Genomic DNA, 15,302 nt, shown 5'->3' with positions numbered 1-15,302 from the left:
TACCTACCTGTTTTTGTTTGTTTTTTAAGTTTATTTTCCCATGAAGCATCTGAAGATTTATAAGACATACTGTCATCCTGTCAAAATGTCACAACACACACAAATGCTGTTAATGACTTATGAATCGTTTCTTCAATTCTGAATTAAAAATAAAACTTACATAGCCATGTAATTCAGCACGGAAGACTTGAGACAGCAGCCTTAAATATAAAATCCAATTAAAATATTTTAATAACATTACTATTTTTGTAATGGCGTTGAAAAATCTTGTATTGTTTTAATCCAGTAATTTTGTATTCTAAAAACAGTTAAATAATAATAAAAATAGAGTTAAAAGATACGATGTTGATCTATAACTCATTAGTATTTTGTATCATAACCTAATTCGTGAAAGTCCGAGAAAAGGGATCTTTGAAGATGTAAGTTATGTAAGTATATTTCTTGATTTTTACAGAACATGTTTGTGCAATGCCCTCTTTGTTTTCATGTGTGTCACGTACAGTAATTTTTCGTAAGTAATTAAGTAACGTAAAAATATCTACACCAACAATTTTTGGTTATTATACGTTAACTAGTTTTACAACTTTAAGTTGTCTCCAAGGTTAATAATGTGGTATTTTCAGGAGTAAACCGATTTCCCGACGAGAATCAGATAATTACTCCCTCTAGTAACAACAGCTTCAATCAGGAAATAAAAGCATAATTGTATCTATTTTGAAATAAAGATTATTTTCCGGTCTCATTATTTCGCACCCACACACTAAGGAAACTCAATAAATATTTTAAAAACATACAAAGAGAAAATGTAAGCTACATGATTGCGCACATGAAAATTACTGTGATTTATATTTATTTATATTTATGAAAATTACTGTGATTTATTTTGATTAGGTCCATAGCTTTCAATATCTTGGGATAGAGGCCCGGCATAGCCAGGTGAGTCAAGGCATTTGACTCGTAATCTGAGGGTCGCGGGTTTGAATCCCCGTCACACCAAACATGCTCGCCCTTTCAGCCGTAGGGGCGTTATAATGTAACGGTCAATCCCAAAAAATAGTGGTAGTGGGTGGTGATGACTAACTGCCTTCCCTTTAGATTTGCACTGCTAAATTAGGGACGGCTAGCGCAGATAGCCCTCGTGTAGCTTTACGCGAAACTAAAAAACAAACAAACAAAGAACTAACACACGCTAATACCTAAATAGGACCATGCTTTTCAACCTCCAAGTAAAAAGTGAATTAAGAAAGTACGCATTAATTCTACGGATAAACTCGGTTTCTTTATCTTGTCAACAGCATCACCTTGTGACCTTTATTTCTGTATAACTGAAACAAGTAGAAAACCTATGGCATGTCCGCGTATCATAATAACATAGAAACCAAAACTGAACTTTCGAGCCACCAAATCATTCTTATTTTTGGTTATAAATAAATAAATAACATTTCACGGTCTGAGTGTTACTGAAACGACGAAATTCTTCTGAATTAAATAACTACAGGTTCTAACCTTTATCACGGCCTGGCCTCCACGTGAACTATAGGTTCTCACCTTTCCAAGAAGCTGTGAATTAAAGGTTCTTAACTTTGTTAGGACTTGCTTCACACTGTGTGAAATAGGAAGCTTTTTGAGAATTAAAAAACACCTCTTCCTGCTCTCTTCAAATTGCAGTGTTGAGAAATACAAGAAAAAGTACATAACTTGGTACCGGCTTTCGAAAAAGAAGTTAGTGTTCTACTTTTAAAAAGAACCAATTCAAATAACTGGCGAGTACCGTTTGTTTGTTTTAGCGCAAATATGTATCAGTGTACTAAGTTATCTGCATTCTGTACAATAAAGGAAGTCGAATATAGTAACAATAATTTATGGCTAATAATGTTGTTAAAGTGAGGGTAACAAACTTTTGAAACAATGGATTCTAGTTTTTGTGAGAAAGAACGTAAGAAAAGTATATTTAATTAGCTATACTCTTATCCAGGTTGAATTTTAGTTTCGCTCAAAGTAGGTAGCTTCTTTTCAAAGTTAATTAGCAGAGGCCCACAAAGTATTCGCGTTCAAGTTAGTCTCTTTATTGTAACAATACTTTTTTTTAAATACAGGATTTACAAAATAACATAAAGGAATTTTAATCGCAGACACCGAAATCTGTAGGTCCACTTTTATTAAGCCTAACTTAGTTAAGCCTTTATTAAATACAGCCTCTATCCATTAAATACACAAATTAACATTGTAACCTATGTATGTGTTTTGTTTTACCCTACTCAATACTTAATAAATTTTTAAAGATATTATGCAACCTAACTGTCAGGCCTTTTTAAAAACTTTGATGAGCGTTTAATATATTTGTGTACAAAATGTCCTCTAAAGTATATTTACATCCACATTTTGTTTACATTCATTGAAGTAAAGAGTGCGCGCATTTAGAGAGAAAGATGCGTTCCCCTTTTTAAAACGGCGACAAAAATGTGACGCAAAAATATTATTTAAATTTTTAAATAATAATAATGAGTATTATTATTATAAAACATTTATTCAGTGAAGAAAAGTTTGTGTAAACGATTGATCAGAACTGATTAAAGCTAAGTTTTGGTGACTAAGGATTTATATAATCTCAAGCGAAGTTTATACTTTTAACACTTTTCTTAGTAGTGTAATGCTGTAATTATAAGCTTACAAACTTCAACAACAAATTTTCGAATGATCGTCGACTTATTATATCCAGCCTCATCTCGGATGTTAAAAAAAATAGTTTTACATGTTTACTAAGGCTTAACACGAGTTTTAATTTATTTTTATCTCATCTAAGATTAGTGAATGAAAACTTACTAAAACAGTTTTATTAAGATTTTGGTTGCGTATTTCATCAGAAAAAAGGGAAAGACAGCCCATATTTAAGCTATGTGTTAAAGAATTATCTTTTGTTGACGTGAAGTGTGATTTACTTTAGTTCGTTTCTATTATGTAAAACGTTCTAAATATTTCAAACCCTATCAATTCCATTTTACACTTTTCTGCATGAAATGTTTTAAATTATTGTGGCGTTTCAAGGTTAAAGAAATTTGTGAATCTCGCATCACCTCCTGATATAAATATTATACAAAATAACTGGAAATAATTCAGATACATATCTACTTTAAAGGCGTAAAATTTGTAATAAAAATCACGTAAACTGCAGATTTTTTTTCATATTACTCTTAATTTGTCTAGTTTGGATTCAAAATTAAAGGCGAGTAATATGTGTATTTGATGTTTTTAGATTGTTTGTTTGTTGTTGTTTTTTAAATTTCGCGCAAAGCTACTTAAGGGCTATCTGCGTTAGTCGTCCCTAATTTAGCAGTGTAAAACTAGAGGGAACGCAGCTAGTCACCATCATCCACCGCCAATTCTTGGGCTACTCTTTTACCAGCGAATAGTGGAATTGACCGTAAATTTATAACGCCTCCACGGCTGAAAGGGGGCACGTTTGGGATGTTTCTAGAATGATGATCTTGAACTGTTACACACATGCAGTGGTTTGCTAGAATATTTATGCCTTCTTTCCTCCGCGGAATATTATTGAGTAATCCATACGAAAACAACTGTCAGATTGTTTTAAAACTTTCTAGGTAAAGCCATCTCTTATTTAGAGGCTATAGGGGAAACAGCTGGTCAATAGCACTTATCGTTAATTGTTGTGTTACTCTTTTCTGAATAAATAATGGAGTTTGACCCTCACTGCTATAGCACACTCACAGTTCCGGATCATTCTATCTTATAACTTTCACAGAAAATAATGAATGTGAATTTATTGGCCCCTTCTCTGAAATTCACTTTTTTGTTGTAATGGCCCCTATCGAACAAGTCGACTCTGCCCTCTAGCTGAGAGTATCACGAAAACGGCGCGTTGCCTCGACTACGAACCCAGATAACGAAAGCGACTGGATCGTCTGGTAGTGTAGAGAGGTGTACCAGAACGTTGACTGAGTGAAAGAAGGACTCGTGACTTGCCAGATCTAATGTTTGGTACTTTTTTGCATTTCTTGTTTTAAGTAGATATTACTAGGGGGCAAATATTACCACTGCCCTAATTTCTCCAACACATTATATGCCTATTCCTGTTTCTAGTTCACTGACACTGCGAGCGCCCACAGTTTTTTGAACATTTAAGAGCATTTACTGTGTATTCGTGAGTTTCACTTCACCGTCGAAATACAGACTTTTTGTTATTATTATCATTACTTGCAGGAACAAAACTTTCTTTATTATCGAAGAAATTTCTACGAAGGGAAGTTTTCACCTTTACCAAAATTATTTTATGATTCTCTGTTGATAACTTTGACTTTATTTACTAGGCTTAGCGTACGTTTTCCTTTAGTGCCCTAAATGAATCGTAAGGGATAAAGATACTACATTGTTTAAGTTTAGAAAATATGAACGTTTTAAAATTCGAGAGATCTAAAGAAATAAACTATTTGTAATAAACTTTAAACCATACACATCATATAATTTATTCTGCATTTCCATTTTAGTTTAAAAAAGGCGAAGTAGCATATGTCATCTGTTCTCTTCGTAATGCTATCATTCTAGATATAACTGGTTCTATGCGTAAGAAAATAAAAAAATATAATATATATTCAACGGATAAACAGGAAAAAGTGCTATTACTAGGATTTTTTTAAAACCAGTGCCTCGTTTTTAAACATTAAGTCATAACTGATGACACCGTACGTTGTCGATGAAGATAAAAACAATTCTGCTCTAGCAAAACCCAAATCCACCATGGTCCATAATTTTATGAATGGAGAAACAGCCCAACCAGAAAATGAATCTAAGCCTAATGGTGAAACGAACGGTATATCCGTGGATGCGGTTCCAGAGATGAGGTTCGTCGGCAGAGGTACGCCTGTTACTCCGTCTAAAGGAATCATAAATGGTCGGGTTTTAGGAGGCCAGACGTTAACTAATGGAAAAACAAATGAAGAAAGAGTATTAAAAAGGTAAGGCTGTTATATAAGTTTTAGGCCTAAACTTACGAAGTGTCATCTGAAGTGTCAGAGACGTGTATATTATTTTACAAAGTAAACGAACAAACTCCAGATTTTTTTACTTTTTTTTAACCGAAAATCCTGAGACTATTGCCTATTATTATGTTATTGTGATGATAACAATAAAAAGTGTGACACTTAATTTAGTTATTTAATAGGAAGATGTATGAAGTTCTGTTAGATATTAAACACAAGTCAGTGTCGAAGTCGCACGATGAAAGGTGTTATAAGTCTCGATTTACCCGCCGAATAATTAGAAACCAATTGCCCTAAAAGTTGTAATAAAAGAAACGCCTGCAATTTACACGTATTTTAATATCAAGTTTTAGGCCTAATGCAAAGTTTTGATTGATTTATAGGGATCGTTGATAAATTTAATAATAGTTAAACAGTTTTATATATTTTTGACAACACATTTAAAGTTATTTTAAACAGTGGAAACAACTCTTTTTTTTCATTTCATAATTTATGAGTAAGCTATGCAAGTATAAATTAATGACTAATAATAAATCTCGAAAACTACAAATGTTTTTTTTCTTACATTCATCTTATCTTAAGATCTATCTTGTGTTTCCACAAGTCACTACCCAAGAGGCCTTTCGTAATCAGCAGAACTTGCCACTTGGGATGGACGATGGGAAAGAAAAGATTACCATAAAGGCTATTTATATATATGTAGTATAACACTTTGAAAGACAGGTTTAAATAGTGATAGCTTTCAAGCATTACCAACTAACATTTATTCCTCCACGCTTCGATATAAGTAATGTTGGAGGAAAGAAGAAAAAAATTATGAACGGTTTACTTGATTATAATAATAAATTTTAGGCCTGTTGGTTTCTACTTCTGATTGTATTTATCATATTTAATCGTTTTCATTCGTAACTTTATGGTGGTTTTACGGAAAGTTACTTTCTTCTGAGTGTTTGGAATTACTGAGAAAATAAATGTTATTTAATGAAACATACAACATTTATGTTCAACAGCCATTTTTTATCTTTTACTATATCAAGTGTTTTTAAGTTTCACAATCGACTTTTCGTTACGACCACCTTGTCAGTCGGTGGAATTTCGTAAAACAAACAAACGAACAAAAACTGACAGAAAGGTTGAGAAATGCTATTTTAAATGATAGGATTAGTTGATAGCTAAGATAAATTGTGTAAAATAAAACTTACTGGAGTCAATTATATTCAGGTATAAACGTAAGAAAATCGGGCCGCATTTGGATAAGAATATAAAAACATGTTAGATAATGAATAATTTGTTTTCGGTAGTTAGGCTTGGCTGAAGATATGTTCATTCGAGCATGTTATTAGCTAAGATAATATGATGCCGCTCGATGTTTATATTCAGGGTTAATTACCGGTTATTTGACAAACAGATTGCTTTAGCATTAGAACGGAACTGTAGTGTTACGAAACGTTTGTAACTGATAAGTTGTTGTTTGTACGATTTTCCTTGCCTCAAAGCGACATATACAAATTATTATTCGTACCGAAACATGTTACTTCCTTTACTATTTACTAATTAATTTATAAGTTCATATATATTTTAGGCAACCCTAATGACACCCTTGTCATATCTCTAGCGTGTTCTTGATGATGGGAGAATGTATTTAGTGGCTGATACGTAAAAGTGATTTACATCACAGTCGTAAATCTCGAAAAACTACTCACTTCTAAACATTTTTGTGTAACTTTAGTATAAACACATGTAAATTTTGATTCATATGTTGTTTTATTCAGACCTTATGTAAATGAAAATTACCGAACGGAAATTGTTTAAGTTTCGATTTCTGAAATTACGTAAGCCAGTCATCTTTCTTTGTGTATGGATTCAACATTGTAATGGATTTTCTTCATGTTTTTGCCACTAGTGTCACTCACACTATTGGAGGACCTGATCCTGTTTGTCCACCCGTTTACATCATGATAGAACCAGATTGTTTTTCCCTCCGTTCACATCATGGTAGGACCTGATTCTGTTTGTCCATCTGTTCACATCGTGGTAGGACTCGATTCTATGTGCCCATCCGTTCACATCATCATAGAACCTGATTCTGTTTGTCCATCCGTTCACATCATGGTAGGACCTGATTCTGTTTGTCCATCCGTTCGCATCATGGTAGGACCTGATTCTGTTTGTCCATCTGTTTACATCGTGGTAGGACTTGATTCTATGTGCCCATCTGTTTACATCGTGGTAGGACTTGATTCTATGTGCCCATCCCTTCACATCGTGGTAGGATCTGATTCTGTTTGCCCATCCGTTCACATCGTGGTAGGATCTGATTCTGTTTGCCCATCCGTTCACATCGTGGTAGGATCTGATTCTGTTTGCCCATCCGTTCACATCGTGGTAGGATCTGATTCTGTTTGCCCATCCGTTCACATCGTGGTAGGATCTGATTCTGTTTGCCCATCCGTTCACATCGTGGTAGGATCTGATTCTGTTTGCCCATCCGTTCACATCGTGGTAGAATCTGATTCTGTTTGCCCATCCGTTCACATCGTGGTAGGATCTGATTCTGTTTGCCCATCCGTTCACATCGTGGTAGGATCTGATTCTGTTTGCCCATCCGTTCACATCGTGGTAGGATCTGATTCTGTTTGCCCATCCGTTCACATCGTGGTAGGATCTGATTCTGTTTGCCCATCCGTTCACATCGTGGTAGGATCTGATTCTGTTTGTCCATCTGTTCACATCGTGGTAGGACTCGATTCTATGTGCCCATCCGTTCACATCATCATAGAACCTGATTCTGTTTGTCCATCCGTTCACATCGTGGTAGGACCTGATTCTGTTTGTCCATCCGTTCACATCGTGGTAGGACCTGATTCTGTTTGTCCATCCGTTCGCATCGTGGTAGGACCTGATTCTGTTTGTCCATCCGTTCGCATCGTGGTAGGACCTGATTCTGTTTTTCCCTCCGTTCACATCATGGTAGGACCTGATTCTGTTTGTCCATCTGTTCACATCGTGGTAGGACTCGATTCTATGTGCCCATCCGTTCACATCATCATAGAACCTGATTCTGTTTGTCCATCCGTTCACATCATGGTAGGACCTGATTCTGTTTGTCCATCCGTTCGCATCATGGTAGGACCTGATTCTGTTTGTCCATCTGTTTACATCGTGGTAGGACTTGATTCTATGTGCCCATCTGTTTACATCGTGGTAGGACTTGATTCTATGTGCCCATCCCTTCACATCGTGGTAGGATCTGATTCTGTTTGCCCATCCGTTCACATCGTGGTAGGATCTGATTCTGTTTGCCCATCCGTTCACATCGTGGTAGGATCTGATTCTGTTTGCCCATCCGTTCACATCGTGGTAGGATCTGATTCTGTTGCCCATCCGTTCACATCGTGGTAGGATCTGATTCTGTTGCCCATCCGTTCACATCGTGGTAGGATCTGATTCTGTTGCCCATCCGTTCACATCGTGGTAGAATCTGATTCTGTTTGCCCATCCGTTCACATCGTGGTAGGATCTGATTCTGTTGCCCATCCGTTCACATCGTGGTAGGATCTGATTCTGTTTGTCCATCCGTTCACATCGTGGTAGGACCTGATTCTGTTTGTCCATCCGTTCGCATCGTGGTAGGACCTGATTCTGTTTGTCCATCCGTTCGCATCGTGGTAGGACCTGATTCTGTTTGTCCATCCGTTCGCATCGTGGTAGGACCTGATTCTGTTTGTCCATCCGTTCGCATCGTGGTAGGACCTGATTCTGTTTGTCCATCCGTTCACATCGTGGTAGGACCTGATTCTGTTTGTCCATCCGTTCACATCGTGGTAGGATCGGATTCTGTTGGCCCATCCGTTCACATCGTGGTAGGATCGGATTCTGTTTGCCCATCCGTTCACATCGTGGTAGGATCGGATTCTGTTTGCCCATCCGTTCACATCGTGGTAGGATCGGATTCTGTTTGCCCATCCGTTCACATCGTGGTAGGATCGGATTCTGTTTGCCCATCCGTTCACATTTTGGTAGGACCTGATTCTGTTTGTTATTACAAATAAACAAGTTTACGACCAGTATTTTATAACCACAAACTGATAGCTTAAATATTGTTTAGGAAGCTGTTATTCCCAGGAAAGGTATACATTGATATTATCGTCAAACAGAGTAACTTTGACATCCCAAGTGTAAACTTACACGACGAAACAAGTGTACAGCATAATAATAAGAGAGAGTTTTCACTTATGTTACGTTTTATTTTTATTATTTTGTACGTACCATAAAACATTGTTTCATTGAGATCTCAATCCGATACCCATAGAAGGTACTACTATTACTACAAGTTTATAAGTAAACCACAAAGAAATCGAGATCCTGTCGAACTGGCTTGGTCCATATTACGTCATAGCTAACAATATAAAAACTTCTAAGTTTAGAAAATGATTCAACGTGCTAGTGACGTAATGACGTACCTGGAGCTTGGTTTATAACTCAATACATTTGTTCCTGTTGTTTTTAATCATAATATCATATATTTGCTCATCATTCTATACAATATAATTGTTACTGTTTTATACTGAAACATATCGCAGACATTAAAGATAAAATATAACACTCGAGATTAAAGACAAGAACATTTAATCTTTTCTATGTTTTTTATTCGTACGATTTATTTGGTTTTTTTATTCGTACGATTTATTTGGTTTTTTTATTCGTACGATTTATTTGGTTTTTTTTTCGTATTCGTACGATTTATTTGGTTTTTTTCTATTCGTATGATTTATTTGGTTTTTTTATTCGTACGATTTATCTGGTTTTTTTATTCGTACGACTTATCTGTTTTTTTTATTCGTAAGATTCATCTGGTTTTCATATTTCAGTTGTTTTTTTTATAGCCAGCCATATTAATTGACATTTATCAAACTTAACCATTCGCACTGACGTTGTAACATAACCACACTTATACCACACTAAGGGTACATACATGATAAGTTGTGATACGGCATTGAACCCTTATAAAGGTATGTGCAGAGTAGGCTATGGTGTGGTTCCACACTAAAGTAAGGGCGCATACAGAGTACGCTATGGTGTGGTCCTACACTAAAGTGCGCATACAAAGTAGGCTATGGTGTGGTTCTACTCTAAGAATACATGTAAATTAAACAGTAATCTTGTCTTAATCATAGATGGTTTGTGTTATCAGTTGTTGTAACATCATGTAACAACATGGTTTGTGTTATCGGTTGTTGTAACATCATGTAACAACACGGTTTGTGTTATCGGTTGTCGTAACATCATGTAACAACACGGTTTGTGTTATCGGTTGTCGTAACATCATGTAACAACACGGTTTGTGTTATCGGTTGTCGTAACATCATGTAACAACACGGTTTGTGTTATCGGTTGTCGTAACATCATGTAACAACACGGTTTGTGTTATCGGTTGTTGTAACATCATGTAACAACATGGTTGGTTTGGGAAGACTAATAATATTGTAATCGTAAGTCCATTAACAATTAAAACATACTAAAGCCTCACCAATGACTGTTATTATGTGTACTAGTGATAAACACCTGCATCAGATCCACGACGCATTTCTTATCTCAAATTCCCAGTTCAAGCTGTTTTTGAGTAGAAGCTTCTAATTTTAGGACTATATTTAGTTTTCGTACAGGGGGCGCTAGTACATTTATCATTCGAAAGAAGAGAGTTTAAAGGAAGAGAATAAAATCTGAAATTTTACACTTTATGAAACTCTGAAGGGGTGGTAGAGTCCAGATCAAACACTACCAATGAAACTCTGAAGGGGGTGGTAGAGTCCAGATCAAACACTACCAATGAAACTCTGAAGGGGGTGGTAGAGTCCAGATCAAACACTACCAATGAAACTCTGAAGGGGGTGGTAGAGTCCAGATCAAACACTACCAATGAAACTCTGAAGGGGGTGGTAGAGTCCAGATCAAACACTACCAATGAAACTCTGAAGGGGGTGGTAGAGTCCAGATCAAACACTACCAATGAAACTCTGAAGGGGGTGGTAGAGTCCAGATCAAACACTACCAATGAAACTCTGAAGGGGGTAGAGTCCAGATCAAACACTACCAATGAAACTCTGAAGGGGTGGTAGAGTCCAGATCAAACACTACCAATGAAACTCTGAAGGGGGTAGAGTCCAGATCAAACACTACCAACGTCATATCGTTTGAAATGCCTTTATACGAATGGTCCACATTACGTGTTTTTCAATACAAAATTATCTATTTGCTTTTTCCTTCGTTAAACTTTTCAAGCCAATAAGTATGTTGTTGTAATCACATGATCAAATGACTGCTTCAATTTCAACTTTACTTTTATTTGCAATGTGTTTTACACACATAACATTTAATCCGTGTGTAACTTCCTAAAAAATAACATTACACGAAATACAATTTTTATGGATTTTCTTGACATACTTAGGTCTAAAATACGCGTTCGCAGTTCGTTCAAAATCGTATGCTTATCAATTTGTGAACGCACATTAAGGCGTTTCTGCATTATCAGCTAGGTTTGCCTTCATTACAACTTTGCATTTACTTTACTTTGTGATAATTTAACTTCGGTTCGTTTCATAGACATCTTTTAGCTACTTTTTTCTTTACAATGGGTTTATTCTTTGTTTTTGTAAGTTTCTTTGTTATAAAACGTAAAACCGTGTCATACACTGAACGTTCATAACTGTTTCACACTCTATATACTATCATAAATATCATTACTTTATTTATTAATTTTCGTGTAGTTTTAATAAATAAAGCTACATCTACGCGAGTTTGTTTGTCCGACCGCGTAACATCTTTCAAATAGACCAGGAGCTATCGATCTAACACATAATGCCTGCAAGAAATCGTAACTTAAATATCGTGTTAGAATACAAAAAAATTCAAACAAGGACAGAAGACATTTCGCAAATGTTTGCGACTTGTGGCTAGTATGAAATATTTTCTTTGGAAAAACCATCGAGATTCGAAGCATGAAACAGTGATATTTATTTTGTTGTTGTTGCTGTTTTTTTGACTGATTTTGCGAATTATCGTTGACTTAGGTTATTAACCAGAAATCCGACAAGCTCGTGATTATATATCACCTTTTTTCTTCTCTATTTATTATTTTGATCTCTGGTTGGTTTTAAAGTAATCGCACGAATATTTTGTGCATTTAACTCATACGCAAGTGTAGAGATACAAAACTTGTGCAACGAGGTTAGCCATCTGTCTTGTTTAATGACGTCATAGATACATTGCAGTGTCACGTGCGCGTCATGTGATTTCGCTCGCACCTGTTTCATATGGAATTTACGGCACGCGAAAGTAGATGTTATATCAGTACACTTTGTAGAATGATGCTTAGAGAAGTATCAGCTTTTTGTTTTCTTTTATCTAATTACTTTGTTCTCGTCCTAACGAATGACGTCATTTTGATATAATTGTAAGAAGGTGAGGACATTTTATTCTAGTAATGTAGTTTCATAACGCTAAAATTCGGAATTCGATCTCCGCAATGAACTCAGCGGAGACAGCCTATTATGTAGCTTTGACCCAGAACACAAACAGAAAATACATTGCAGGAAATATTTATTCATTGGAGAATGAAATATGGCCGATGTAAGCCCATTTACACTTGAAGAGCGTATTGTGACAAGTACGTGGGTACATGAGCACAAGAATACTGGTGACACCACACAGATACACTGTATATACATGATATATGGATGGGTAGGGACTTACGGGCCACCCTGTATATTTTACGTCATTTTTAATGTTTACTGTAAACCCTCTCGTGGGAGTTTTTCTGGAGTGGCTAAAAATTGGTAAGAAAAAGTAAATATTTTTGTTTACAATTTGTAATGTGGATTTTGAACGCATTCATTCAAGTGTGTATAAACTTCGTGGTAAGTGAGATTTTATCGAGAGGTTGAGATTTACATCACCTTGCTAGTCAGTGAACTGCCATCAAAAAGTTAAGATTCCCGTCATCCTGGCGGTCAGTGAATGGCTGTTTCTCACCACTCTGGTGGTCAGTAAACTGTTATCTTCATTGTTGTTTCAGTATTTTAAAGATGGAGCCACCAACACGCTCGATACTCATCTTTGTACATCCGCATGGTGAAAATAAGCTGTTTGGTTGTCATGGCGACGGCCTGGACATGCAGGTGTGTCTTAAGGAGAAAAATCCACCTCTCACGTTTATGCTGCAGGTGACCATGGGGAGGGTATGATTTGTTGCCCACTTCTAGGATATCTAGATACTTCATTTAACAGAAGCAAAAATCGTTACGCTCTCCAGTTATCGCTGGAAATATTCTTCTGTGAACGTGCTTAGCTCTGACCCCGAAAACACGCACATCTACAATAGAGTGAGATTACATGGAGAGAACCTTCTACTGTTTGGGTGTCTCTGATTTCCCTGTATATGTGTCTGTGGGGGGAGGGGGGTTGATACATAGCTTATATTACCGTCAGATAACACACAGCTTAAAATTACTTGTTACCTCCAACTGTCAGGATTATTTTATTCTGAGTGACATAGCTTCTAATAAACGTGAGAACCATCGGGGCTATTAGCCAGCAGACAGAATTTTAAAAGTTTAGTACTGGTTGTGTAAACAAAGTTTAGTCTATACGTGCTTGTAGTGTGGAGGTTAGGTTCACAAAGTTTAGTCTGTACATACTTCTAGTGTGGAGGTTAGGTACACAGTGTTTAGTCTATACATACTTCTAGTGTGGAGGTTAGGTACACAGTGTTTAGTCTATACATACTTCTAGTGTGGAGGTTAGGTACACAGTGTTTAGTCTATACATACTTCTAGTGTGGAGGTTATGTACACAGAGCTAAGTCTATACATACTTCTAGTGTGGAGGTTATGTACACAGAGTTTAGTCTATACGTACTTGTAGTGTGAAGGTTAGGTTCACAAAGTTTAGTCTGTACATACTTGTAGTGTGAAGGTTAGGTTCACAAAGTTTAGTCTATACATACTTGTAGTGTGGAGGTTAGGTTCACAGAGTTTAGTCTGTACATACTTGTAGTGTGAAGGTTAGGTTCACAAAGTTTAGTCTATACATACTTGTAGTGTGACGGTTAGGTTCACAAAGTTTAGTCTGTACATACTTGTAGTGTGAAGGTTAGGTTCACAAAGTTTAGTCTGTACATACTTGTAGTGTGAAGGTTAGGTTCACAAAGTTTAGTCTATACATACTTGTAGTGTGGAGGTTAGGTTCACAAAGTTTAGTCTGTACATACTTGTAGTGTGGAGGTTATGTACACAGAGTTTAGTCTGTACATACTTGTAGTGTGGAGGTTATGTACACAGAGTTTAGTCTATACATACTTGTAGTGTGAAGGTTATGTACACAGAGTTTAGTCTATACATACTTGTAGTGTGAAGGTTATGTACACAGAGTTTAGTCTATACATACTTGTAGTGTGAAGGTTATGTACACAGAGTTTAGTCTATACATACTTGTAGTGTGAAGGTTATGTACACAGAGTATAGTCTATACGTACTTGTAGTGTGGAGGTTATGTACACAGAGTATAGTCTATACGTACTTGTAGTGTGAAGGTTATGTACACAGAGTTTAGTCTATACATACTTGTAGTGTGAAGGTTAGGTTCACAAAGTTTAGTCTATACATACTCCTAGTGTGAAGGTTAGGTTCACAAAGTTTAGTCTATACATACTTGTAGTGTGGAGGTTATGTACACAGAGTTTAGTCTATACGTACTTGTAGTGTGGAGGTTAGGTTCACAGAGTTTAGTCTGTACATACTTCTAGTGTGGAGGTTATGTACACAGAGTTTAGTCTATGCATACTCCTAGTGTGGAGGTTATGTACACAGAGTTTAGTCTATGCATACTCCTAGTGTGGAGGTTATGTACACAGAGTTTAGTCTATGCATACTCCTAGTGTGGAGGTTATGTACACAGAGTTTAGTCTATGCATACTCCTAGTGTGGAGGTTATGTACACAGAGTTTAGTCTATACATACTTCTAGTGTGGAGGTTATGTACACAGAGCTAAGTCTATACATACTTCTAGTGTGGAGGTTATGTACACAGAGTTTAGTCTATGCATACTCCTAGTGTGGAGGTTATGTTCACAGAGTTTAGTCTATGCATACTCCTAGTGTGGAGGTTATGTTCACAGAGTTTAGTCTATACATACTCGTAGTGTGGAGGTTATGTACACAGAGTTTAGTCTATACATACTCGTAGTGTGGAGGTTATGTACACAGAGTTTAGTCTATACATACTCGTAGTGTGGAGGTTATGTACACA

General features: G+C 36.3%; 1 protein-coding gene across 2 annotated transcripts in view; it reads left to right on the top strand.

The window, feature by feature from the left end:
* Positions 1-3,895: 3,895 nt before the first annotated feature.
* The window catches only part of LOC143254028 (uncharacterized), a 112,987-nt gene continuing 101,580 nt past the window's right edge, over positions 3,896-15,302 (top strand). For both annotated transcript variants that reach the window (XM_076508745.1, XM_076508744.1), the window contains exon 1: positions 3,896-4,973. In XM_076508745.1, the coding sequence (XP_076364860.1) occupies positions 4,693-4,973 (281 nt within the window). In that variant the 5' untranslated portion in view covers positions 3,896-4,692. The remainder of the gene's footprint in view (positions 4,974-15,302) is intronic.

This window comes from Tachypleus tridentatus, chromosome 6 (assembly GCF_004210375.1).
Source record: "Tachypleus tridentatus isolate NWPU-2018 chromosome 6, ASM421037v1, whole genome shotgun sequence".
Taxonomy (NCBI): domain Eukaryota; kingdom Metazoa; phylum Arthropoda; class Merostomata; order Xiphosura; family Limulidae; genus Tachypleus; species Tachypleus tridentatus.
Note: the sequence above shows the minus strand (reverse complement) of the source record. Positions and strands in the feature narration are given on the sequence as shown.